Source organism: Oryctolagus cuniculus, chromosome 12 (assembly GCF_964237555.1).
Source record: "Oryctolagus cuniculus chromosome 12, mOryCun1.1, whole genome shotgun sequence".
In the NCBI taxonomy this organism is placed as follows: domain Eukaryota; kingdom Metazoa; phylum Chordata; class Mammalia; order Lagomorpha; family Leporidae; genus Oryctolagus; species Oryctolagus cuniculus.
Window position 1 is genome coordinate 21,622,417 of NC_091443.1, and position 26,172 is coordinate 21,648,588.

General features: G+C 44.7%; 1 protein-coding gene and 1 long non-coding RNA gene across 5 annotated transcripts in view; both read left to right on the plus strand.

Moving 5' to 3' along the window:
- The window catches only part of GCH1 (GTP cyclohydrolase 1), a 53,382-nt gene extending 41,505 nt beyond the window's left edge, over nucleotides 1-11,877 (plus strand). Inside the window, exons 4-6 of the mRNA XM_051822887.2 lie at nucleotides 8,143-8,174; nucleotides 9,365-9,449; nucleotides 9,878-11,877. Of these exons, the coding sequence (XP_051678847.1) occupies nucleotides 8,143-8,174; nucleotides 9,365-9,449; nucleotides 9,878-10,004 (244 nt within the window). The 3' untranslated portion in view covers nucleotides 10,005-11,877. The remainder of the gene's footprint in view (nucleotides 1-8,142; nucleotides 8,175-9,364; nucleotides 9,450-9,877) is intronic.
- A 2,093-nt stretch (nucleotides 11,878-13,970) lies between these two features.
- On the plus strand, nucleotides 13,971-23,618 carry LOC138844611 (uncharacterized). Of its 4 annotated transcripts, none has more exons than XR_011380700.1 (5): nucleotides 13,971-14,110; nucleotides 14,222-14,559; nucleotides 16,952-17,053; nucleotides 21,288-21,436; nucleotides 22,250-23,618. It is a non-coding gene; the product is annotated as an uncharacterized lncRNA (long non-coding RNA). The 4 variants fall into 4 exon arrangements; XR_011380699.1 differs by having other exon boundaries at nucleotides 21,342-21,436; XR_011380701.1 differs by having other exon boundaries at nucleotides 14,222-14,307.
- Nucleotides 23,619-26,172: the final 2,554 nt, after the last annotated feature.

The window sequence follows — 26,172 nt, forward strand, 5'->3', positions numbered from 1 at the left end:
TTGATTTCCACCTTCATTCCATTTTGGTCAGAGAAGATGCAGGGTATGATTTTGATTTTTTTTTTAATTTGCTTAGACTTGCTTCATGCCTAGTATGTGGTCTATCCTAGAGAAAGTTCCATGCACTGGTGAGAAGAATGTGAATTTTGCATCTGTAGGATGAAAAGTTCTGTAGATATCCATAAGGTCCATTTGGTCTATAATATTGATTAAATCTGCTATTTTTTGCTGATTTTCTCTCTGGCTGATCTGTCCATTGCTCAGAGTAGAGTATTGAAGTTCCCCATTTCTATTGTATTGTAGTCTATGTCTCCCTTTAGGTCCATTAATGTTTCTTTTAAATAGCCATGTGCCCTGTAATTAGGTGCATATATGTATGTAATAGTGACATCTTCCTGTTGAGTTGGTCCCTTAATCATTACATAGTGCCCTTCTTTGACTCTCTTAACAGTTGTTGTGTTAAAGTCTATTTTGTATGATATTGGGATATCTACACCAGCTCTTTCTTGGTTTTTGTTAGCATGGAATATAATTTTCCATCCTTTCACTTTCAGTCTGCATGCATCTTTGTTGGTGAGATGTGTTTCTTGTAGGTAGCAAAAAGATGGGTTTTGTTTTTAATCCATTCAGCCAGTCTGTATCTTGTAACTAAAGAGTTGAAGCCATTGCATTCAAGATGACTATTGATAAGTAAAAACTTAGCCCTGCCATTTTTCTGTAAATATTCTTATTTTCTTTAAATTTCCCTTGTACTTTTACTGGGAGATTTTTCTTTCTTTTTTATTTATTTGAAAGGCAGAGCCACAGAGAGGCAGAGGGGCAGAGGGGCAGAGGCAGAGAGAGGTCCTCCATCCGCTGGCTCACTCCCCAAATGGCTGCAGTGGCTGGAGCTGGGCTGATCTGAAGCTGGGACCCATCCACCTTCTTCGGGTCTCCCATGAGGGTGCAGGGACCCAAGTACTTGGAGCCATCCTCTACTGCTTTCCCAGGCCAGAATAGAGAGCTGGATTGGAAGTGGAGCAGCTGGGACTCGAACTGGTACCCATATGGGATGTGGCATCGCAGATCGAGGCTTTACCCTCTGTGCCACAGTGCCAGCCCTGGGAGATTGTCTGCCTTCATTTTCTTTCATAGTGATGACCACGTCTCTGTGTTTCTGTGTGTAGCACATCCTTAAGCATCTATTTTAAGGCTGGATGAGTGGTGAAAAAGTCTTTCAATTTTGTTTGTTATGGAAGGTCTTTATTTCACCTTCATAAGTGAGAGCTTTGCAGGGTATAGTATTCTGGGTTGACAGGTTTCTTTTTTCTTAAGACTTGGAATATTTCTTGCCATTTTATCCTAGCCTGTAAGGTTTCTGATGAGAAGTTAGCTGAGAGTCTATTTGGAGATCCTCTGAAAACAATCTGACATTTCTCTCATACACATTTTAGAATCTTTATGTTTTACTGTGGAGAGTTTGACTACAATGTGTTGTGGTGAGGATCTTTTCTGGTCATGTCTATTAGGAATTCTATGTGCTTTCTGTACTTGAATGTCCCTGTCTTTCTCCAAATTAGGGAAGTTTTCTGTAATTATTTCACTAAAAAGGCCTTTAATCCGTTCTCTTTCCATTCCTTCAGAAACTCCTAAGACCCGTATGTTTGGTCATTTGATAGTATCCCATAGATCTCCAACACAGTTTTTTTAGTTTTATTATTTCTTCCTTTTTTTTTTTTTTTGGTCTGACTGTAATATTTCCAGAGATTTATTTTCTATCTCAGATATTCTTGCTTCTGCCTCACCGAGTCTTTTCTTAAAGCTTTCCACCACAATTTTTACTTTTATTTAATAAATATAAATTTCCAAAGTACAGCTGATGGATTACAGTGGCTCCACCCCCCATAACTTCCCTCCCACCCACAACCCTCCCATCTCCTGCTCCCTTTCCCATTCCATTCACATCAAGATTCATTTTCAATTATCTTTATATACAGAAGATCAATTTAGTATATATTAAGTAAAGATTTCAACAGTTTGCATCCACACAGAAACATAAAGTGTAAAATACTGTTTGATTACTAGTTATAGCATTAATTCACATTGAACAACACATTAAGGACAGAGATCCTACATGAGGAGTAAGTACACAGTGACTCCTGTTGTTGACTTAACAATTTGACACTCTTATTTATGGCATCAGTAATCTCCCTAGGCTCTAGTCATGAGTTACCAAGGCTATGGAAGCCTTTTGAATTCGCCGACTCTGATCTTATTTAGACAAGGTCATAGTCAAAGTGGAAGTTCTCTCCTCCCTTCAGAGAAAGGTGGTACTTTCTTTGATGGCCCGTTCTTTCCACTGGGATCTCACTCGCAGAGATCTTTCATTTAGGTGTGGTGGTTTTTTTAATTTATTTTTATTTTTTATTTTGCCAGAGTGTCTTGGCTTTCCATGCCTAAAATACTCTCATGGGCTCTTCAGCCAGATCTGAATGCCTTATGGGCTGATTCTGAGGCCAGATCCACTGCATTTTTAATTTGTTCTATTGAATTCTTCATTTCCAATATTTCATTTTGATTTCTCTTTAAAATTTCAATTTCATGGGAAAACTGTTCCTTCATGTCATGTATGAATTTCTTTAATTCATGGATTTGCTTCTGATTATTTCTAAGTAATCCTATGATCAATTTTTTAAATTCCATTTCTGGCATTTCTTCGATCTCTTCAGTTTCACATTTTAAAACTGAAGTGTTGTGTTCCTTTGGAGGTGTCATGTTGTCTTACTTATTCTTGTTTCTTGAGCTGTTGCATTTATTTTTGGGCATTTGTGGAGATACTTGTATTTTTTCCCCTCTGTCCTGTGGTGGCTTTTATCTTTGGACTGTGATTCTGTGGCTTAGTGGAGTGTCTGTTGTTTCAGTGAATACCTAGAGGCATGTGGTAGCTGTGGCCAGGGAGCTCTGTTCAGTACTCCAAGGTGAAAGGAGTATCTGAGGTGACACCCAGATTGGGCATGTTAAATCTTTCTCCTTAATCAGAGGGGAGGATTTTAATCTGCTCCATTGGCATAGTCTCACACTCACCTCCAATCCTCCAAGGAGATCAATGCCTGGGCGCTACTCCAGTGGGTATAATATTCATTTGCATTGCCACAAGAACCACACAAAGGATCCAGTCAGTCCTTGGTGTGAGTACGGATCCTGCAGCAATGACTCTTACCAGGTTATCAGGGAGCTCTGAGTGTGTGGAGCCACCCTCTGTGACTACCCAAAGACCCAGCCACACCCTGTGCTCTCACATACAGGCACAGTGTTTTCATAGTCCCAGCACACAAGGCTCCCACAATCATGAGCACCCAGCCCCTTCTCAGTTCTCCTGGCCAAACACAGGTGTCTCTGCTTGGCTGTTGGACATGTGGACATGAGCAGGTGCAACTGTTATGTATGTCCAAAATGGCACCTACCCTTTCTTGGCTAGTTACAAGAAGCTGGCGTCAGGTGTTCAGGGAGAGAGAAATGTGCTCCTCCCCTTCGTTCTCTTCTAGGTTGGTCGGTACACTGTCCCCCACAGGGCTCTCAGCCATACTCACACCAGGCTCTTCCCACAGCTTTATTGCCAGTGGCTTGGGCTGTTGCAGTCTGGTCTCACCCCACTTCGAAGCCTGTGCTGAAGCTATCAGTTGCTATCAGTTGCTGAGGTGTGCATCCATACCATCCACATAGGTCCATAGATTCCCTCTAATTTGCATGGAATTTCCTCTGCTATTTTCTCCCTAACTCTTCCCTGATTGGACTCTGTTTTTTTTTTTTTTTTAAACTATCTTCCCATAGATTAGAGCAGTAAGTTCCCTCCCTATTCCGCCATTTTTTTGTCCCATTAGGGCCTCTTGCCTCTCCCCAGGACTATATGTTAAGCTCCTGGCTTCCCTCTGCCTTACTCTCTTAGGGTCCTTCATTCTGCCCTCATCTACTGCTGGATTTTTTTTTCCCTCTAGTGTCCATTTAGTCATGCTATTCGTCTATGGCTTTTAAGATAAAGTTCAAAACTCAAAGAATTGAAATCAAAAGTCTGAAAGTGAACTGCTAGGCCAGATACCTACCCTAAATGTAGCTTTTAATTGTATTTTCCACAAACTTTTTTAAGTATCTTTGTTTAATGAACTTGAAGAGAGTTCTAAGAAAGTGCACAGAATGCAACATAGACAGGTAGAAATATTAATGAGGATTTAAGATACATGGATTTAATATGCCACTAACTGGAATTTTTGGAGACAGCAGAGGTAATGGAGTAGTTGGAATATCGGAGAACATAATGGCTGAACAAGTTTACTGAACGTATGCAAAATATCAACCTCCAGAGTCAGGATGTCATCTAAGTCCCAAACAAGAAAAGCAAAGTTAAATTCCTACCTAGACACAGCGTAGTAAACTCCAGAGTACATACACTCAAAGCAGCCATAGAGGAAAATATCAATTAGTTATGTAGTAACAGTGGTTAGACTGAAAGTAGGTTGGCCAACAGCAATATTGAAAGGCAGATGAGTGTAAATGTAAAACTAGAATTTGTGACAAATACCTGTCAACAGGTGACATTTTGAGAACAGGGACAAAGTAAAGATTTTTTTCAAATCAAAGGCAGTTATATTAAATGCTAAAAGACAAGGTAAATTCAACATCTATTCCTTACTTGAGAAAGACAGAATACAACAAATGCTGGTGAGGATGTAGGGGCAAAGGTGCCCTAATCCACTGTTGGTGGGAATGTAAACTGGTAAAGCCACTATGGAAGATAGTATAGAGATACCTCAGAAATCTGAATATAGACTTACCATATGACCCAGCCATCCCACTCCTAGAAATCTACCTAAGGGAAATGAAATAAACATATAAAAGAGCTATCTGCACCCCCATGTTTATTGCAGCTCAATTCACAATAGCTAAGACATGGAATCAACACAAATGCCTATCAACTGAAGACTGGATAAAGAAAATATGGCATATGTACACTATGGAATGCCACACAGTATTAAAAAAAAGAAAATTAAATCTGGTCATTTACAACAAAATGGATGTATCTGGAAAATATCATACTTAGTGAAATAAGCCAGTCCCAAAAGGACAAATACCTTATGTTCTCCCTGACCTGAAATAACTAATAGAGCACCTAAAATGAAATCTGTAGAAGTGAAATTGACACTTTGAGAAGCAGTGACTTGAACAGCCCTTGTCTTGACTGTTGAGGAAAAAGTTTTTTTAATACTATTTGTTGAACTCTTTATTTAAAATAGGGTTAAATATATGTGTATGAAGTCGATTGAAAATAGATCTCAATAAAAAGTGGGAGTAAGAGTGAGAGGAGGAAAATTGATTGAGAGTGTAGTCAGAGGGTAGACATGGTGGGAAGAATCATCATGTTCCTAAAGCTGTGATTATGAAGTGTGTGAAGTCTGTAATTGTAAAGCTGTATAGTTCTGCATACATTCCTACAGACTTACTTCTAAGGGTACAGTTTAAAAACTTGCCATGGGACCCCAATTCCCTTTAAGCTAGGTGATAAAAATATAAGTGTTAAAGTGATCATATGGATAGGATTAAGGGTCTGGTAATAATTATACATAGAATTAAAAAGGATTGAATGCTCCAACATGGGAAGCAGTTCACACAGACTCATAGAATGACAACTGCTATAAGTGGCACTCTGGTTTCAGAATCAGCCCTTAAGGCATTCTGGTCTGGCTGAAAAGCCCATGAGAGCATTTCAGCCATGGAAAACCAAGACACTGTGGTAAAAAATGTCCTACATGAAGGACCTTGGTGGGTGGGCCTCCAGTGGAAAGAAATGGTCATCAAAGAAGAAAGTACTTTTCTCTGAAGGGAGGCGAGAACTTCCAATTTGCTTATGGCCTTGTCTAAATATTGAAGGAGTTTGTGGATTCAGAAGGCTTCCATAGCCTAGGCAGCTCATGTCAAGAGCCTCAGATGATCACTGATGTCATACATAAGAGTGTTGATTGTTAAATTAACAACAGGAATCACTGTGCACTATCTCCCCATGCAGGTCCTCTGTCCTCAAAGAGTTGTATTATAACTATGTATAAGTGCTCTCAAAAGATGTATCATTCTTGGGTGCTTCGTTAAAGTTAATTAAGTTTCTAAAAAAAGTAAAGTTATAGTCAAGATGCAATGACTTTGAACAGCCCTTGTCTTGACAGTTGAGGAGCAGGTTTTTTTTGTTTTCTTTTTTTCTTTCGTGAAAATTGTTGAACTCTTTACTTAGTATAGCGTTGGTCTTCTGTGTACAAAGTTAATTGAAAATGGATCTTAGTGGAGAATGGGACTGAGAAGGGGCGAGAGAGGAGAAGGAGGAGTGGGAGTGTGGGTGGGAGGGCAGGTATGGTGGGAGGAAGCACTATATTCCTAAAGGTGTACTTATGAAATGCATGAAGTTTGTATTCCTTACATAAAGGTTTATTTGGGGGGGGGTGGAGAATAAAATAGAATAATCTAGGAATAAGAATTATGAACTCTGTGAGCACAGGGAACCTGTTCACCAAGTAATCATGTGGACTCCATCAAAGTCCATGTGAATGACCTCCAGGGGTGAGGGCAGCCCTCTGCTGGCAAGTGGCAGGTGCCATGGGTGACAGTCACATAGTCAAGTGTGGAGTAAACCACTGATGCCCAGTGCTACCCACCATTGTCCAATGCTGCCCTTGAGTGCTACCCAAGGAACAAAGGACGAATATGAGAAGGAAGACATTACCGACTTAAACCAATGGCGTCTCATATTTGTGTAACACATTAGCCACCTGGAAAACTATCAGGAGTAATGTACACACAAATGTGACCCAGCAAAAATATGACATAGCCCCTATCTAGGATGGAAACCACCTTTTTCCCAGGTTTCTGTTTAAAAGAATATAGTCCTGTCCTTTGGATACCACATTCCTTTGGCAACTTGAAGAATCAGCAGGGCTCCTGTATTCCAGGGAGCTCTGGCTGAGTGGTGAACAGGATGGTGTGCCAGTGACTGTTGGCTCCAACAAGGATGGAAAGTCCTCAGTTCTGTTTGAGGGGCAGAACTGAGGGGAAGAGCTGTAAAATTTTCTTGGGAGAGGTGATCATTAAATTGAGTCCAATTCAGGATGCAAAGGCTAAGATTTACGAGATCCTCAGCATGGTTCGTTACTATCAAGTGGGCGATCCACATGGTGGTCCTTGATTATCACGCGGAGAGGGAGAGGTGTGGAAGCAGAAGACCCACCAGCTGACAGGTGGTGGTCTGAGACCAGGAGGCTTGTGTTTTTGGGAGGTGAATCATGCTAGTGCTTACATAAACCCGTTTTGTAGATGTCTGAAGAAATCTAATCAGTTCTAATCTGATTACCCTAATAGATTTAGTTGGTACAGTAGTTGACCTGCTGTTAATTAACAAATAGTCCTTTGATTTTAACTTAAAGCTTTGGTAAAATATGATTAATGAGAACGCTTGAGACTTGGCCTAAAATTGATGACTTAGGAGCTTTAAAGTGTTGTTTTTTGTTTTTGTGTTTTTCCTAAGTGAACATTACACTTGGAGACTCATTTATACACTGCCTTTCTCTCTGTGTCTCTGTCTCTGCCTCAGGACCTAAGGAAACACCGTTCTGTATGGTGGCCAGTGGGCTCCTTCGGACCACATTTCCCTGTGGGACTTGTGTTTTTCTATCCTCTTCCCACAAGCATTATCCCTGCCCACACCCTAGTATTGCTTCAACTGTGTCCCCCCCACTTTTTTTTCTTATGGCAAAGACATTATTTTTTACTTTAAAACCTTATTTATGGTGTTTATTTTTGAAAGGCAGAAAGGGATCACTCATTGCTGTTTCACTACTCAAATGCCTGCAACAGCCAGGGCTGGGCCAGGCCAAAACCAGGAGCCGGGAACTCCATCCAGATTTCCCACATGGGTGGCCGGCACCCAAGTTCTTGAGCCCTCATCGCTGCCTCCCAGGGTGTGCAATAGCAGGAAGCTGGAATTGGAAGTGGAGCCAGGACTCCTCCCTAGGCGCTCCCATGTGGAATGTGGGTGTCCCAAGCACTGTTGTAACCACTACGTCAAAATATGCATCTTTCTTCAAATAATTCATGATGAACTAACACCCCCATTCTTTGTTTTTGCAGGATTGTAGAAATCTACAGTAGAAGACTACAAGGTAAACTTTAAAAATCTCTATTTACAGAAAATGTTTTTCTTGTATAAAAATTTTATTGTGAGTGTAATAAAATTAAAGCCTCATAGGCAAATAAGAGCAGGACTGCCGTGTTTCAGGCCTCCAGGAGAAATCTCTTGCCTTCTCACATCCATTCACTTTTTTATGCCCATACTGTTTGACTGGTACTTTGTTTGTATTCTATTGAACAAGAGGATCACATTTCTATAATTGGCTCCCCTTTCTTTTTTCTTGTACTTTTTGTCACTTAAAAATCTTCAGCATTTCCCCCATATTCATGTAGGTATTTAGAATTCAAAGTGTGTGCCATGCCAGCCCCTGCTCCAGTAGGCCAGTAGGCATCTGGGCATTTTGTAAGTTCTCAGCCGATGCACTGCTGCAGGGAACGCCCTTGCATGTACATCAGGACGTGTTGTGTTGTTCAGCACAGGGAAGGGTTATTTAAATCACTGGTTTTCTGCAGTAATCACACTGTAGCACTTTCGTGGGTCCTGTTTCAGGCTTTTTTTTTTTTTTTTTAATGTTTATTTATTTGAAAGGCAGAGTTACAGACAGAGGGAGGGAGAGGGAGAGAGAGAGAGAATTTTGCAACCACAGGTTCACTCCCCAAATGACTACGATGACCTGGTCTGTGCCAGGCTGAAGTCAGAAACCTGGAACTCCATCTGATTCACCCACGTGGGTGGCAGGGACCCCAGCACTTGGGCCATCTTCCTCTGCCTTCCCAGGTCATTCGCAGGAAGCTGCATTGGAAGTAGAGCAGCTTGGACTTGAACTGGCGCTCGTATGGGATGCCGGCATCACAGGCAGAGGCTTAACATGGTGCACCACATGGCCAGCCCAGGGATGCTTGCTCCTCAGTTGGTCCTCCTGCACATGGGGGAGACAGTTACCACTCCAGTCCCTTCCTCCCAGGGGTGCTGGGGATGGAGGAGGGCTGGCCTCGTGGGCTCCTGAGGTCACTTCAGCATCTGGGCTGCAGGTGAGGGAGTTGAACAGAGGCCTGCGCATGGCCCAGTCGGCAGCCGTGGAAGAAGGGTGGAAGCTGATGTGTCTTGGCTATTAACTCTCAACAGATGTCTGCTTCTTAAGACTTGAGGTGTGCTGGGAGGAGAAACGCTCCCGGCGGTGTAGGTCCGACTCTCACACTGAGCTCCTTGTCCTATTCGCAGTTCAAGAGCGCCTCACGAAGCAAATTGCCGTGGCGATCACAGAAGCCTTGCACCCTGCTGGAGTTGGGGTGGTGGTTGAAGCAACGTAAGTCCATGCCCGCCATTCACAGTGTCGGAGCGTGTGACGCACAAGTTGATCTTCATAGCTGGGGCAGCCCGGTTTTCTAGATCCAGGTGGTACTCTACAGTTGCCACTGTCACCGTGGGTTTCCATCTCTGAGCCTGAACCCCTTTCGCCCCTTTGATTTCCTGTGGCGCTGATGTACAAGCCAGGGAATGGGAGAGATTTTGGTGTGTGGGGTTGTGGAGGTGCAGGGAGCTTTGTTGCAGAGATGCATAACCAGGAGCGGGTTGTCTTCTCTTGGTGTCTCCTTTACCACTCATGAAAGAGTGGTAGACAGCCTTCGGGTGAGAAGGGATCATGACCCACTTGGTAACCACAGTCTGAGGTTAACCCTTTGTCAACTTCCTCCTTAAAAGCATCTGAACGACTTTTGCTGTCTCGTTTCGCAGACACATGTGCATGGTAATGCGAGGGGTGCAGAAAATGAACAGCAAGACTGTGACCAGCACCATGCTGGGCGTGTTCCGGGAGGACCCCAAGACCCGGGAAGAGTTCCTGACTCTCATCAGGAGCTGAGCGCCCGCCCGCAAGTGCCGCGTGCTCTGTAGGGCCTGTGGACTTGTCCGTCTGCTCTCCGTTGTGTGTGTATTTGCCGTGATGTTTGTTCCTTGTCCATAATTGTATTTAAAGAATTATTTATAGAAAGTCAAATAAAATAATAAAGGGGTGAGTCCTCTACTTTCTTCCTGCCACCTTTTGCCGGCAACACTAGTGAGAACAGTGATGGAAATTATGTGCACAACACCACTGCCACTTGGCTAACTGGAGGCTGCTGGGAAAGAGGAGAATTTGCCTGTTTCCTGAATAGTGTGGGCCCATGACCCAAGCTCAGGAGGGCTGGGGTGGCCAGAACTCTGCCCGATCTGCTGGTTTTTCCTCCTCTGATAAAACCTGGGCCACAGTAAGCCTGTGTCGTGTGCATCGCTGCTCTGTGAGTTCCAAGTGCAACTGCGATCATGTTTATTGAAACACCAGGGACATTTTCCCTGTGTATATTTTTTATTTTTTAGCCCTCCAGGTGTTGTGTTAGTCACCAGGGGAAGGTGGTGGAATATCCATGGTTTTGATTTACTGTGAGTTCAAAAAGGCACATGTCTACCTTCTTTCTTTTTAAATTCAAGCACAGGGTCTTAATTCCTGGAATTGTTTATGCGTGGCTTCTCATGTCAACATACAGGGATTTAGACATTGAACTCTGTGCCTTTGAGGAGAATATCACGCCATGTAAAGTGTGGACACTTAGGCCTTTTATTTTATAAGGCTCAGTCTTGACCCTGCAAAGAACTGGTCTTCACACTTTCACCTTTAGGGATTCCTTGTGAGCTTACTTTGTGTGTCCCTCGTAGGTGCCTTAAAACATTTTACTTTTGATCTTATGAAATGGTTTTCTAAGACCTTCCCAACACCTGAGGCTGCCTGTCATGGTCAGTGTGCAGAAGCTGGCGTGGGCTCCGGGCGTCAGGATGTGTGCCCACTGCTCTTGCATTGCACCACTCCTGGAAGCGCCTGGCCTTGAGTTCGCCTGGGGTCCACATGGGTCTTGTCTTGGGTGTGACTCAGGGCGGTGATGTAGGATTGTAGTCCCGTGAGTCATTGCCTTGCTCATAGATTTCCTCTCCTGGGGCAGCATGGGCCAAATGAAACCATAGAACCCCAGCCTCCCCTCAAACACAGACCCTCAAACACAGCCCCCCAGGAAATCCTCACTGATTGACACATGCTCTTCAAATTGATCCCATTTCCTTCAGATGAATTAACTGCCTTGCTGGTTTTCACTTGGCATCCTGTCTGCCAATTTAATGCTTTTTAGCTCATCATGGGACAAGGTAGCAGAGGTTTTATTTTATTTTATTTTACATTTTCCCCTACTTCCCGCATTTCCTGGATTTTTCTGTATTTGGAGTTTCTGTGGTACAGTGGTGATTTTTGAATTCCTTTAAATTTCGAAGCTGGTGTAAACATCAGCCCGCTTAATGTTTAGACATTTATAGGGAGAGCTCTAAGCACTCAACTTGTGTTTGGTGTGTTCAAGTCAAAACAAATGTAACTTGGAGGAACCAAAGACATTGTTAACTATGAATTCATCTTTCTGAGGCCATGTGTATCCTTTTTCATGACTGTCTTAATGTTCCCTTGTAATGTTCTTATAAAAGTGTGATGTAGCCACAGGCTCTTGTTTTGTTGGTCAGTGTCATGTCTGTTCCACTGTCCTCTGTCCTGCTTCAAAATGAGATTTTCATATCCTTGACATTGAGTCCATTTGGGGGATTTTTTAAAGAATTTAAATATACTGTTCAATGAAATTGTTAGCATTTCCTGTATGTGTGAGTGTTGGTGTGTGTATGCTCCTGAAGTGGCTCTGTTTAAATTATTAAATTGTTATAACTTTGTTCTTGTGAAGTAATTTCTTTTTCAACTGCCAGGATAAACATCATATTAGATTATTTTGATTATATTCTGCTTTAGCAATAATACCCGTTACAAGGGTTTTCCTAGCCATGAAGCTCTCAGAATGTAAATCTCAATGGCAGCACAAAGTAACCCCGGGCTCTGGCTGTTTCTCTTTGCTGTGGGTTGGGGGTCTTACTGCCTTCACCCTCTTGCTGGTTACGGGGTGGGAGACCTGGGTGAGGGTCGGACCTCAGAGGCCCTCACAGCCCTGTTGTCCATCCCTACATTGAGGTAACCGCAGCCTTCTGAGAAGTGGCCCTGCCTCTTGTGTGGGCTGTAGGGATGGCAGAACCTGGTGGGACAAGGAGAGACCAGGGCTTCCTCCCCTTTCCTAGGAAGAGTGCACCCTGGGCAAACTGGAGCAGGTGCAAAGGGTCTTGCTGCCACCTGTCTGTCCCATGCCCAGTGACCTCCATTCCCCCTTGTTAGAAGTTGTCTCCTTATTCCCGGCTCCCTCTGGGCAAGGCTCCCACCCTCACTGACGGTCGTCATGTGCAGGTGCTGGGGCCCCAGAGCAGCTGCTGATGCCGGCAGGGTGCTGCACGCTGTTGGGCAGCCAATCTTGTCACCCCGGCTAGGATCGCTTGCTGGTAAAGCCACCTCTCAGAGATGCCAGAGCAGTGAGCCGCTCAGCTAAGTCCAAGGCTACTGACCCTGAAGACTGATTGGTTTGTTTCTGAGCTGGTCACTCAGCGGAGGAGGGGTTGCAGATCTCACAGGTCTTAAAGATGCATCTATTTGAAAGGTGGAGGGAGAGAGAGAGAGGGCGAGGGCGGGCGAGCACTTTAAATCTGCTAATTTATTCCCCAAGGCCTATAACAGCCAGAACTCAGCCAGGTGGAAGCCAGGAGCCAGGAACTGCATCTGGGTTCCCATGTGAGTGGCAGGAACCTAAGTTCTAGGGCCATCACCTGCTGCCTCCCAGGCACATTAGCAGGAAGCTGGATTGGAAGCAGAGGTGGGACTCTTCCAGGCACTCTATACGGGATATGAGCATTCCAAGCGCTGGTTTAACCTGCAGCGCCACGACGCTGGCTGCCCGGTTTTTAGGAAGGCTTTCCACGGACACAGAGGACTTGGATTCTGCGGGAGAAGCTGGATCGCCTGCTGCTGCCGTGGAGTGTGAAGTGTGGAGGCGTCACAACAGGAGTGTTCAAGGTGAAGTGTGGATACCCGGGCAGCCCATTCCTCCCGGGGGCACCTGCTTTATTCCAGTTTCCATGACGGAAAATAAAAACTGCACAACAGTCAGGGGACAAGCCCTCGTGGACTCCTTGCTCAGCTTCTAGAAGTCTGAAATCATGGCCTCTTGTTCCTTCTATACCTTCACTCCCTCTGGGATCATTTCACAGCACACCCCAGGACATGACGTCATTCACATGTTTCATGTCATTTTGCATGAAGTGGAATCATGCAAAAAAATACAAAACTAGATGCATCCACTGGCACAAAATATGAAGTCTTTAGTGACAGACATCTGGTCAGCATACAGTTTCCCCCTAGTGTTTCATACTTGAGTAGTTTATTGGAATCAAGGTACACATGAGATCCGTACATGATATTGGTATCTCTGAAAGTTTCTTATGGACTCTTCTCCTGGTTCCCCGTTGATGAGGTCATTTGCATTTGGAGAAGCCCTGCTTTTGCCCCGTGAATGTGCACCTGCTGGGGCGTCTGTGGCTGGCTGAATGCCGCAGAGGGCAGCTAAGTAGAGAAGTGTTGAGTTGGTTTCTGCCTCAGACTCCTCCATATCCCTCAACTGCTGCACCTGAGGCAGCCAGCCTGGGCTGGGTCTGTCTGGCCCTTCATTTGGACATAGATCTCTCTGCTTGGAAACCCAGAGCTGCCCCCCAGCTATGGAGCAGCCCGCCTGCCTTTTACTGGCTCTGTCCTTTTCAGGCCGGCTTCAGTTGTGCAGTGTGGACCACATGGCTGCTCTGGCTTCAGCTCGGGGCCTTTCTGGGCTGCCAAGCTTTTGGTTAAGGCAGGAAGGGTTATTACAAAACTGGAAACAGTGCAGCATTGCAGGACGTGACGTCACTTTGAGGGCCGCTCCCTGGGAAATTCCAAGATTTCGGTTGGACAGGAGGTGTGCTTGGGCTTCTCCCATCCTCGGCTGCTTCGGTTCCATTTCCGTGCCCTTCTGAGAGACAGTGTCTGGCCAATGTGGGGTAAGGAGGGGACACCCCAGGGTTAAGTGGCTTTGCCTGTCCCCTCCCTAGCAGCCTGGCTGGGATTTGCCTGCTTTTCCTCTGATTTCCACATTCTCCTGTTTGTTTTAGCAGTGTGTCCACACCTCTGACCTTTGGAGAAGTCCTTAACTTCCGGAACGGACTGTGCTGCCCAGAGAAGCGTCGTGTCCCCGTTGGTGAGCGAGGTGGAGGCGTGTGCGGGATCCCTGCGGGAGCCGCCTGAACACGGGGAGCCCTCGCGGAGGCTGCGGGTGCCCTCCTGGGTTTAGGATGTGGTTTTCTTCTTCCTCTTGCCTGGAGCTGCCTACATTTGCAAATGTGCCAGACAGAAAGACGAATGAGATCGCCCCCGCCCCCGTTTGCCTTTTTGTGGGATTTCCATCGTATGTGTGATGATACTGATGTTTAGTCATAGTCTATGCTGGCTGGTATGTTTCTTGGAGTTTTTTTTTTTTTTTTCTTGGCAAGTCCATTTTATTTCTAAAACCAAAGGATAAACTGAGTAGAAAAGGAAAAGCTAGGAAACAAAGATCAGTTTCAAACCATCCTGAGTAGCAGGGGCCACAGAGTTATTTTTTCCTGGGCCTTTGGAAAATACCGCTAGAGACCCGGTACAAACTGTCTCTGAGCAAAACTTCTCCCATGAGGTCTCATTCCTGGGCTTTCCTGGAAGCTGACCTGCCTGTGACCAAGGAGCACGTGGACTTGAAACCTTATCTGACCTCTCACTTAATGATTGTCAAAATCACTTCTTCAGGAGGGGTGGGGGAAGAGTGACTTCTCATGTCCGTGCATGAATGTGTGATAACAGTAGCTTCGTATCAATTCAATATTTAAAAATAATTAAAAATAAAAAGTCTCTTGTGGCTCTTGAAGTGTGGGAAGGTCAACATGGATTCTCATTGCCTTTTAAGTCAGAACACTGTGAGAGAGAGAGAGAGAGAGAGAGAGAGAGAGAGATTGATTAAAATCAACTTGGGACCCCGAGTCTTGAGAACTTCAATGTATTTTCCTGCATTTTAGGTTTTGGGGGTGGAAGAAAAATCTCCCAAATTTAATGGGGGTGTGTGTGTGTGTGTTGTAGTCAACAGCCTATCTGGAAGAGGTATTACAAGGAAGAATATTTCCATTTTTTTAAAGAGTGAGCTTGCTTTCTTTAATCTTATTTGAAAGGCAGAGAGATGGAGAGAGAGACAGAAATACAGAGAGCGAGCTCTCCCATCCACTGGATCACTTCCCAAAAACCTGCAGCATGCGGGGTGAGGCCAGGCTGAAGCCAGGAGCTGGGAACTCCATCCTGGTCTCCCATGCGGATGGCAGGGACCCAGCCGTCTTCACTGTCACTTGCCGCCTCTGCAGGTGCACGTTAGCAGGAAGCTGGAATCTGAAGTGGAGCTGGGTCTTGAACCCAGGCACTCAGGTGTAGGCTGCAGGCGTCCCACTTGCCGAATGCTTGGCCCGAGTTTGCCATGTTGCAAGTGAGTACCCTGGGGGTCATGGAGGATGACACATGCGTCGCCCACTACTGGGTTCAAGAGCCAGCTTCCTGCTGTGACGCTGTCTGTTGGTCTTTCTGCTGACCAATGGGCCCAGGCTGTTAGGTCACCTCCCACTCAGCTCTGCAGCTGTTTCACCTCCGCCAGCTGACCTTGTATCACTCTGCCCTCACCTGTTTGAAGCTGTGTGCAATCAGCTTTGCCCCTTGAACCCAAAGGTGCTGCTGGGAGTAGCTTTAGGGTGGGAGTGTACGTGTCAGCTGGTCACACAGTCATACATGCTCAGCGTTCTTAGAAAATCATTTTTTTGTCTGGTAATTCATGTGCACAGCACAAAATTCACACAGCCTAAGAGAATGTAAAGGAAAAGTTTACCACTCTCTCTGCTCCCACGGGAGCCAGGCAACTGCTGTCCTCAGAGATTATGAAATTGTTTTAGTTTACCGCAAACTGGGAACCCTTGTCTATTCCACATTAGCTGACTAAAGTGCTGCCCAGTGGTCAGATGTGTGACCCTGAAGTGGGGAGTGGGTTCTAGAAGCATCAGAATGTAAGATCTATTATGTTTGTTGTGTTTGTTTCCAGTGTTCTTTTAAAGTCATTCATGCTTTCTCTGAAGTTTCTTTAGCAAAAACATCTGCAGAAAAATGTTCCCAGTTTACACAGCTTTGAAAACCTGAGCTAAGAAAAGTGGATCCAGTTGAGCTGAGTGTGTCAAGGCAAATCTGCTTTTTTAAAAAAGAAAAAGATTTATTTATAAATCAGAATTGCAGAGAGAGAGGGAGGGAGGGGGAAGGGGAAAGAGAGATTTACCCATTGGTTGGTTTACTCTCTAAATGGCCACAATGGCCAGGCCTAGGCCAGGCTGAAGCCTGGAGCCAGGAGCTTCTCCAGGGTCTCCCACATGGGTGCAGGGGCCCAAGCACTTGGACATCTTCAGTTGCTATCCCTTGCCATTAGCAAGGAGCTAGATCAGAAGTGGAGCAGCTGTGAGATTTGAACCAGCGCCCACAAGGGATGCTGGCGCTGTCGATGGCAGCTTAACCCACTGTGCCACAGCGCCGGCCCAGCAAATATGCTTTTAACGTTTGGTTTTCTTTTTACTTTGTTTTAATAGATAATATGAAAGTACTTTTTAAAAAATGTGGAAAATTGAATTAAAAGGTACATTCATTTGGTGCAAACCAGTTTTGAAATCTATGCATAGATTTTCCTTAATATACATTTTCTGTGCATGGTTTTCAAACTTTGCACTAAAGTCAACTTATTTTTTGGTTCTTCTTGCCATAGACTTTTTTTTTTTTTTTTTTTTTTTTTTTGACAGGCAGAATTAGTGAGAGAGAGAGAAAAGCCTTCCTTCCGGTGGTTCATCCCCCAAATGGCTGCTACGGCTAAGCACACTGCGCTGACCGAAGCCAGAAGCCAGGTACTTCCTCCTGGTCTCCCATGCGGGTGCAGGACCCAAGCACTTGGGCCATCCTCCACTGCCTTCCCGGGCCACAGCAGAGAGCTGGACTGGAAGAGGAGCAACTGGGACAGAATCCGGCGCCCCAACCAGGACTAGAACCCGGAGTACCGGTGCCGCAGGCGGAGGATTAGCCTAGTGAGCCACAGTACCAGCCGCCCATAGACTTTTTTGAAGTATGCTCCTCCATGCACTTGATGTAATTTAAAAAGCATGGAAGGATTAAGGGTAAAGAATCTCCCTCTCTGTCCCCAGCCATTCAGCTTTCCTCCCGGAAACCATCATTCATCACCTTCTGACAGAGATTCCCAATATATTTAAGGCAGCTACAACAAATTCTCACACTTTACATATTTTAGGTACATACGTTTATATGATTTAAGGAATGACTCAAATCCATTTAAATCAAGGACTCTTGGTCATGTGTGCCCACCCAAATCACCCAGGAAGCTTTGAGACCATACATGTGCCTGCACCCTATGGACACTTACTCAGAATTTGTCATTGCATTTTGAACAGAAAATCCCCTGGTTAATGTTGGGGATGGGGAGCTCTCAGAGGGAGAACTATAAGCCCAGGACACAACTCTTCTGACCAGGGAGCCCAGCAGAAGGCCACTAGCTTTGTGGCTGGGCCTTCTGGGCAGGAGAATTGCCAGCGGCTCTGTCCAGTATCTGCAGCCACTTACTGATAAGTCCAAAGGTAAAGTGGCCTTCAAAGGGCCTGGCTGCAGATTAATGTAATCAGAGCTGCAGTTATCCACGTGTAAATAGCTTGTCCTTCTGGCCTGGTCTTTCCGAACATAGCCTACTTTGGGGTTTCTCATTTTCTGAGTACTCATCATAGGAAATTTAGAAAGTATAGTCAGGTGCAAAGGAAAGATGTTATCCTCTTGCATCGCTCAGAAACAACTGCTATGAGCATTTTAAAGAATGCGCCTTACTTTTTAAATGTGTAAGTGATTTATGGACCCTTCTGGAATAATGAATGAAAATCTGTCCATCTCCTCTGTGTTGATTTCAGTTTTGATTGCTACTGGATAAGGCATAAGGACTTTTAAAAAACCTGTCACCTCTACAACATCTGCAAGGATCACTCCTTATGTCGTGTTTGTTTGGTGCTGAGCAAATTGTCTCAAGTTTCTCTCTGGAGTTCATTGTTAGCGCTTTCCCCTGTGTTCTTCCAGTCTCCGCCCCGCCTCCCACCTGGTGTAGCCGTCAAAAGGTTTGGAGACCCCAAAGTCCATGTAGACTTCCCTTCACTTGTCTCGGTATCTTGTGCAGGCCTATCTTATCTTACAGGTCTTAAAATTGGTTCCATGATATATTCCATCATATAACTATAACATATATTGATTATTTCTGTTATGATGAGCTTTTCATTTGTTTCCAGTTTACTGTTCTTATAAATAATGCTACAGAGGACCTCTGGGTTTCCAAAGGATAGAGTGATTTACTGGGGAAAAAAGTCACCATAGTTCTCTCTTCCCTTCCCCTACAGAATGAGAGTGGGTGGCTCAGAAGAGCTATTCCCCCAGCCCCCCCAGCACCTCCCTCAACCCCTGCAAGCCACCGGTGACATTTTATATCTTAGCTGTCAAGTTTTTATAGCCCACAAATTAACTTCCTGTTTTACCTGGGGTGCTTCTGCACCTCATTTATCTTGACAAGTTCTCATTTTTACACTGAAAATTTTATTGAGATAATGAAAGTTCATGTGCCAGGTTCCCCCTAGCGCTGATGTTTAGCAACACCGTGGCACAATATCACAACCAGGATATTGACAGTAATGTAATCACTGATCTTGTTCCGATTTGCCCAGACATCTGTGTGTGTGTGCTCGTGCATTAAGCTCTATACAATGATATCACCTGCGTAGGTTTATGTGTCCACCACCACAGCCAAGATCCTGAGCAGTTACAGCACCCCAGGGTGCCCCCTCTAGCTAAGCACCCACACTCCCTCTCAGCCACTTCACATTTTAAAAAGGCTCCGGATACACATCTCAGTTTCCCTTTCAACATCAAGCATAATTTTTTTTTTAAAGGTTTATGTTATTTTATTTTAAAGTCAGAATTAGAAAGAGAAAGAGAGGAGAGAGAACACTAGCTGTCATTCACTGGTTCACTCACCAAATGGCTGCAACAGGAGCCAGGAGCTTCACCTGCATCTCCTACGTGGTTTCAGGGGCCCAAGGACTTGGGTATCCTCCACTGCTTTCTCTGGCACATCGTCAGGGAACTGGGTTAGAAGTAGAGCAGCTTGGGTTGGTCTCTCTCTCTCTCTCTCTGCCTCTCTGTAACTCTGCCTTTAAAATAAATGAATAAATTTACAAAAAAAATGTAAAAACATTCCTAGCTCATGGTCCATAAAAAACAGGTAGTGAGCAGGATTTGACCAACAGGTGTCACCCCCCCTGCTCTAGGTCTGACACGTTTGTGGGGCTCCTTTTCATGCTCCAGCAATCTAGTATCTGAGGTGGAGTGTTGTGTGTGTGTGTGTGTGTGTGTGTGTGTTTTAAGATTTATCTACTTATTTGAAAGGTAGAGTTGTAGGGGTGGCAGGGGAGAGGGAGAATCTTCCATCCTCTGATTCACTTCCCAAATGGCCACAACAACAGGGCTTGGGCCAAGCTGAAGCCAGGAGCCAGGAAGCTTCATCCAGGTCTCCCATGTGGGTGCAGGGGTCCAAGCACTTGGACCATCATCCACTGCTTTCCTAGATGCATCAGCAGGGATTAGATTGGAAGTGGAGCAGCTGGGACTCGAACCGGCGCCCATATGGGATGCTGGTGTCACAGGTGGTGGTGCCTGCCCCTGGGCAGGGTGTTTGCAAGGCATGGATCAGTATCAGTCCTCCAGACTCACACCCACAGGACGATGGCTGGAGGGCTTTCGGGTCCTGACTTTTAACTTCGTGTTTCTTTCCTCCCCCTGCCTCTCCTCTCTTCATTTATTTTTGATTAAGAACAGAATGCAGCTCTATTTCAGTGAATACTCCTTCCCTGAAGATTTCACAGCCAGGAATAGAAATTATGCAGGAGGTTCTAGATATAGAGACTGGGCTCTTTGTTCTGGGAGAGCTGGATTGGGCGCCTTGGCCCCAGAGGCTGAAGGAGACCTCACGGATGTCAGGGCCCATCTCCACCTGCAACGACAGGCCTAGGTGAGTCCCGGGAGTGAGGTCCCGTGTGCCCTGAAAAGCCCGCCCCGGAGACAGCGCCACAGCCTCCTCCCTCATCGCTGGCATTTGCCATGGCCAGGAAGGACACGGGTCTTCCTTTGCCAAGCCTTGGTCCCCTTAGCTTCCGTTGTGCTGGGCTGTTCATTTGAAAAGGTTGAGGTCAGTACCCAACTGCAGGGAATAAGGTAAAGTACGCCCAAGGGTGGAACACCACCCAGCTGTGAAAATGCAAACAAAATTAATGACTTATTAAGTGGGGTCACTCATGATTTAGAAAATATTTATTGAGTCACTACTTTTGTCAGGCACCGTACAAGCCAGTACTTGTTACAAGATTTTATACATGAATTAAGATGAATTCATTTTATACATGAATTAAGACTATATATATATATATATACATATATATAGTCAGCGCTGTGGCATAGCGAGTAAAGCCTCGGTCTGCAGTGCCCGCATCCCATTTGGACACCGGTTTGGGTCCCGGCTGCTCCACTTCTGATCCACCTCTCTGCTATGGCCTGGGAAAGCAGTAGAAGATGGCCCAAGTCCTTGGGCCCCTATGCCCGCATGGGAGACCCGCAAGAAGCTCCTGGCTTCGGATCAGCCCAGCTCCTGCCATTGAAGCCATCTGGGGAGTGAACCAGTGACAGAAGACCTCTCTCTCTCTCTCTCTCTGCTTCTCTGTAACTCTGCCTTTCAAATAAATAAATGAACCTTTAGAAAAGATACATACATACATATATATACATATATCTGTAGGTAAATATCTATGAGGAGGGGTCTTCGGAAGTTTCATGGAAATGCATATTATGTAAAAATGTGTGTGTGGATTTCAAGATTTTTGCACCAAAATAAACTTATCCTTTACTTCCATTTTCCATGAAGCTTTCCAAGCAGCCCTGGATATACAACAATGGCAGGGAATAACTTTGAAAGACTCGCATCATAGGAAATTCTACTTCAGCCTTCACGTGGTATCTTATTTGTAGCAGTCACTCACATTTTCTTAGTTACCTTCTCTCTTTTCTGGCTTTCATACCGTGAACCTGTACTACATTGGCCAGCAAAGCCATGGCGGTGGCAGGATGACACCTGAAGAGAGCCTGGGGGTTTCGTCTGGTGGAAATCATTAACCTGGTAGCGCCTGAGCTACTGAGCAGTGAGTATGAAGAGAGGAAGCAGAAGCCACACGTTTAGCCCCCTCCTCCAAGAGGACCTGCCACGGTGGAAGTGAGGCAAAGGGGCTGTATCCAGAGGGGGTGAGAGTGGAGGGCACCGCTTTCTCAGGAGGCAGGGCTCTGGTCAAGTTCAAGTGTTAAAGAAGGGAGAGTCGGTCTCTAAGAATTGAGGGCTGCAGCTGTGGGAGGGGATTGTGCTGGGGGCAGGGAACCATGGAGAAGGAGGACAGAGGCAGCCAGAGCTGGTGGTGGGGGTGACCTGTGCAGAGCGACTCCGTGATATGTGGGTGTGGGGAGGGCTGAGAGCTGAGCAGGGGCCCGTGGGTGCAAGCACTCGGGAGCCAGCCGGCCATGGGAGCATTTTCAGGTGGGAAGGCTTCGTATCTGGAATTTGCTCTGAGGTCCTCTGTTGTGGGATGTGCGTGCATGTGTGTGTGTGTGTGTGTGTGTGTGTGCGTGCATGTGTGTGTGTGTGTGTGTGAGGATGGGGTTGGACTGGGTGAAACGAGACTGGATGATTGTTAATTGTGGAAGCTGTGTCACAGAGGACCACTGTACAACTCCCAACACTTTGGTGAACTTTGGAAAGTTTCCAACATAAACTAAAAGGGGCCTTATTCTTATCTGAGTGGCTGATTCTGGTCTGCACCGCCCATACGCCATTCCATTCATCAGTTCTATGGATTGGACTATTTTCACACTTTATATAAGTGGGATCGAGAAGATTTGTCTTTCTGTGACTAGATTATGTCACATAGCCTAATTTCTTTCTTTCTTTCTTTCTTTTTTGACAGGTAGAGCCATAGAGAGAGACAGAGAAAGATCTTCCTTTCATTGGTTCACTCCACAAATAGCTGCTATGGTCAGAGCTATGTTGATCTGAAGCCAGGAGCCACATGGGTGCAGGCGCCCAAGCACTTGGGCCATCCTCCACTGCCTTCCCAGGCCACAGCAGAGAGTTGGACTGGAAGAGGAGCAATCGGAACTAGAGCCCGTCACCCATATGGGATGCCGGCGCCGCAGACGGAGGATTAACCAAGTGAGCCACGACACTGGCCCCACACAGCATAATTTCTTCAAGGTTCATCCATGTCATCACATGTTGAAGAATTTCATTCTTTTTGATGGCTGACTAATAGTCCACTGTGTGTATGAGTATATACCATATTATCTTTATCCTTTTGTCGGTAAATATTTAAATATTTATTTTGTTTATTTGAAATACAGAGTTACAGAGAGAGGTAGAGACAGAAAGAAGGAGAGGTCTTTCATCCGCTGATTAACTCCCCAAATGGCCATAACAGGCAGAATTCAGCTGATCCAAAGCCAGGAGCCAGGAGCCAGGAGCTTCTTCCTGGGATCCCACATGGGTGCAGGGGTCCAAGGACCTGGGCCATCCTCCACTGCTTTCCCAGGCCCATTATCAGGGAGCTGGATCAGAAGTGGAGCAACTGGGACTTGGACTGGCGTCCATATGGAATGCCAGTGCTGCAGGCCAGGGCTTTAACTCGCTGTGCCACAGTGCCAGGCCTGTCAGTAAAAATTTATGTTGTTTCTATGTCTTGGTTCTATTGTAGATGAGATTGTTTTCCTAATTTCTTTTTCAGATAGTTTGTTAGTGTATAGAAATGCAACTTATTGCAGCTCAATTCACAATAGCTAAGACATGGAATCAACCTAAATGCCCATCAACAGAAGACTGAATAAAGAAATTATGGGATATGTACTCTATAGAATACTATATAGTGTGGCCGGCGCCGTGGCTCACTAGGCTAATCCTTCTCCTTGCGGCGCCGGCACACCGGGTTCTAGTCCCAGTCGGGGTGCCGGATTCTGTCCCGGTTGCCCCTCTTCCAGGCCAGCTCTCTGCTGTGGCCAGGGAGTGCAGTGGAGGATGGCCCAAGTGCTTGGGCCCTGCACCCCATGGGAGACCAGGATAAGTACCTGGCTCCTGCCATCGGATCAGCGTGGTGTGCCGGCCGCAGCGCGCTGGCCGCGGCAGCCATTGGAGGGTGAACCAATGGCAAAGGAAGACCTTTCTCTCTGTCTCTCTCACTATCCACTTTGCCTGTCAAAAAAATAAAAAAATAAAAAAATAAAAAAATACTATATAGTGGTAAAAAAAAAAAAAGAAATCTGGAAATCTGGTCATTTGCAACAAAATGGAGGAATCTGGAAAACATCATGCTGAGTGAAATAAGCCAGTACCAAAGGGACAAATATCATATGTTCTTCCTGATCTGTGACAACTGAGCACCTAAAAGGAAACCTGTAGAAGTGAAACTGACACTGTGAGAAACAATGTGTTGATCAGCCCTTGTCCTGACTGTTGACGAACAGCTTACTATTTTATTCTTTTTAGTATTTTCTTGTTCTACTTAATACCATTGGTTGAACTCTTTAATTAACACACAATTAATCTTAGGTGTTTAAATTTAACTGAAAATAAGAGTGGGAATAAGAAAGGGAGGAGATGTACAGTTTGGCACATGCTCACTTGGACTTACCTCTAATGGTAGAGCTAGAATCATGCCATGGGACTCCAAATCCCATTAAGTTGGCATGTACCAATACCATCTTACTAGTTAAAGTGATCAGTTTAAGTTCATAATTGAACATAAAGATAGGATTAAGTGTCAAAGGAATCACATAAACAAGACCAGTGTCTGCTAATAATAACTGATATAATTAAAAAGGAGAGAACAATCCAACATGGGAAGCGGGATACACGGCAGACTCATAGAATGGCAAATGCCCCAAACAGCACTCTGGCCTCAGAATCAGCCCTTAAGACATTTGGATCTGGCTAAAAAGCCCATGAGAGTTTCTCAGGCATGGAAAGCCAAGTCACTAAGGCAAAAAAATGACCTAAATGAAAGATCTCTGTGAGTGAGATCCCAGCGGAAAGAACAGGCCATCAAAGTAGGAGATACCTTTCTCTGATGGGAGGAGAGAACTTCTATTTTGATTATGGCCTTGTCTAAATAAGGTCAGAGTTGGTGAACTCGAGGCTTCCATAGCCTTGGCAGCTTCAGGTGATTACTGACGTCATAAATAAGAGTGTCAGTTATTAAATCAACAACAGGAGTCACTGTGCACTTACTCCCCATGTTGGATATCCATCCTTAATGTGTTGTACCGTGCGAATTAATGGTAAAACTAGTGTTCAAACAGTACTTTATACTTTGTGTGTTTGTGTGGGTGCAAACTATTGAAATCTTTACTTAGTATATGCTAAGTTGATCTTCTGTATGTAAAGATAATTAAAAATGAATCTTAATGAAGAATGGGATGGGAGAGGGAGTAGGAGATGGGATGGTTTGTGGGTGGGAGGGTGGTTATGGGGGGGAAAACTGCTATAATCCAAATGTTGTACTTTCAAAATTTATATTTATTAAATAAAAGTTTACAAAAATGAAAGCTAAAAAATTCAACTTATTTTTTATGTTGATTGTAGTATCTGACAGCTTGGCTGAATTTGTTTATTAGTTTTAACAGATTTTTAGAGGAGTCTTTCAAGGCTTCTATATGTTGTATCATATTGCCTGAAACAGGGCAGTTTTATTTCTTCCTTATCCACTTGAATATCTTTTATTTCTTTTTCTTATCTAATTGCTCTGGCTAGAACTTCAAGTACTATGTTGAATAGAAGTGGCATCCTTGTTTTGTTACTGATCTTAGAAAATTTGGAGCTTTCAACATTGAGTATGATGTTTGCTGTGGGCTTTTCATAGATGGTCTTTATTATGTTGAGATACTTAGTTTGTTGAGTTTTTTTTTTTTTTTTTGTCATGAAAGGATGTTGAATTTTGTCAAAAGCTTTTCCTGTATCTGTTGAGATGTAGTATTTTTTGTCCTTCATTCTGTTGATGCAATTGATTACATTAAGGAGCTGGCATTGTGGCATAGTAAGTTAAGCCTCTGGCTGTGGTGCTGGCATCCCATATGGGCAACAGTTCATGTCTTGGCTGCTCCTCTCCTGATACAGCTCTCTGCTATGGCTTTAGAAAGCAGTAGAAGATGGCCCACGTCCTTGGGCCCCTGCACCCACGTGGGAGACCCAGAAGTGCCTGGCTCCTGGCTTTGGACTGGCCCAGCTCTGGCTGTTGCAGCCATCTGAGGAGTGAACCAGTGGATAGAAGACCTCTCTCTCTCCCTCCCTCTCCCTCCCTCTCCCTCTCCCTCTCCCTCCCTCTCCCTCCCTCCCTCTCCCTCTCTCTCTCTCTCTCTCTCTCTCTCTAACTCTGCCTCTTAAATAAATAAGGGAAAAATGATTACATTAATTGGTTTTCATATGTTGAACCATCCTGGCATTTCAGAGAAAAATTAATCCCACCAGATTCATTTGGTTTTCTAGTATAAGACCTTCAGCAAGTCCATTGAACTGCACATTGTGAATAAACTATGCATGGGTTCAAAGATTTTTTGCACTAAAACATTTAGAATTCTATTTTCCATAGATTTTTTTGAGATGCCTTCATATTTTGTTGAGGATTGTTATATTTATAATCACCAGGGATATTGACCTGTGTTTTTTTTTTCCCCTTGTGGTGTTTTTGTCTTGTTTTGGCATCAGGATAATGCTGGCCTCATAAAATGAGTTTGAAAGTGTTCCCTCATCTTTAACTTTTTAGAAGAGTTTGAGAAGGATTGGTATAAGTTTTTTAAAATATTTATTTATCATTTTCATCTACTTGAAAGGTAGAGTGAGATGGGG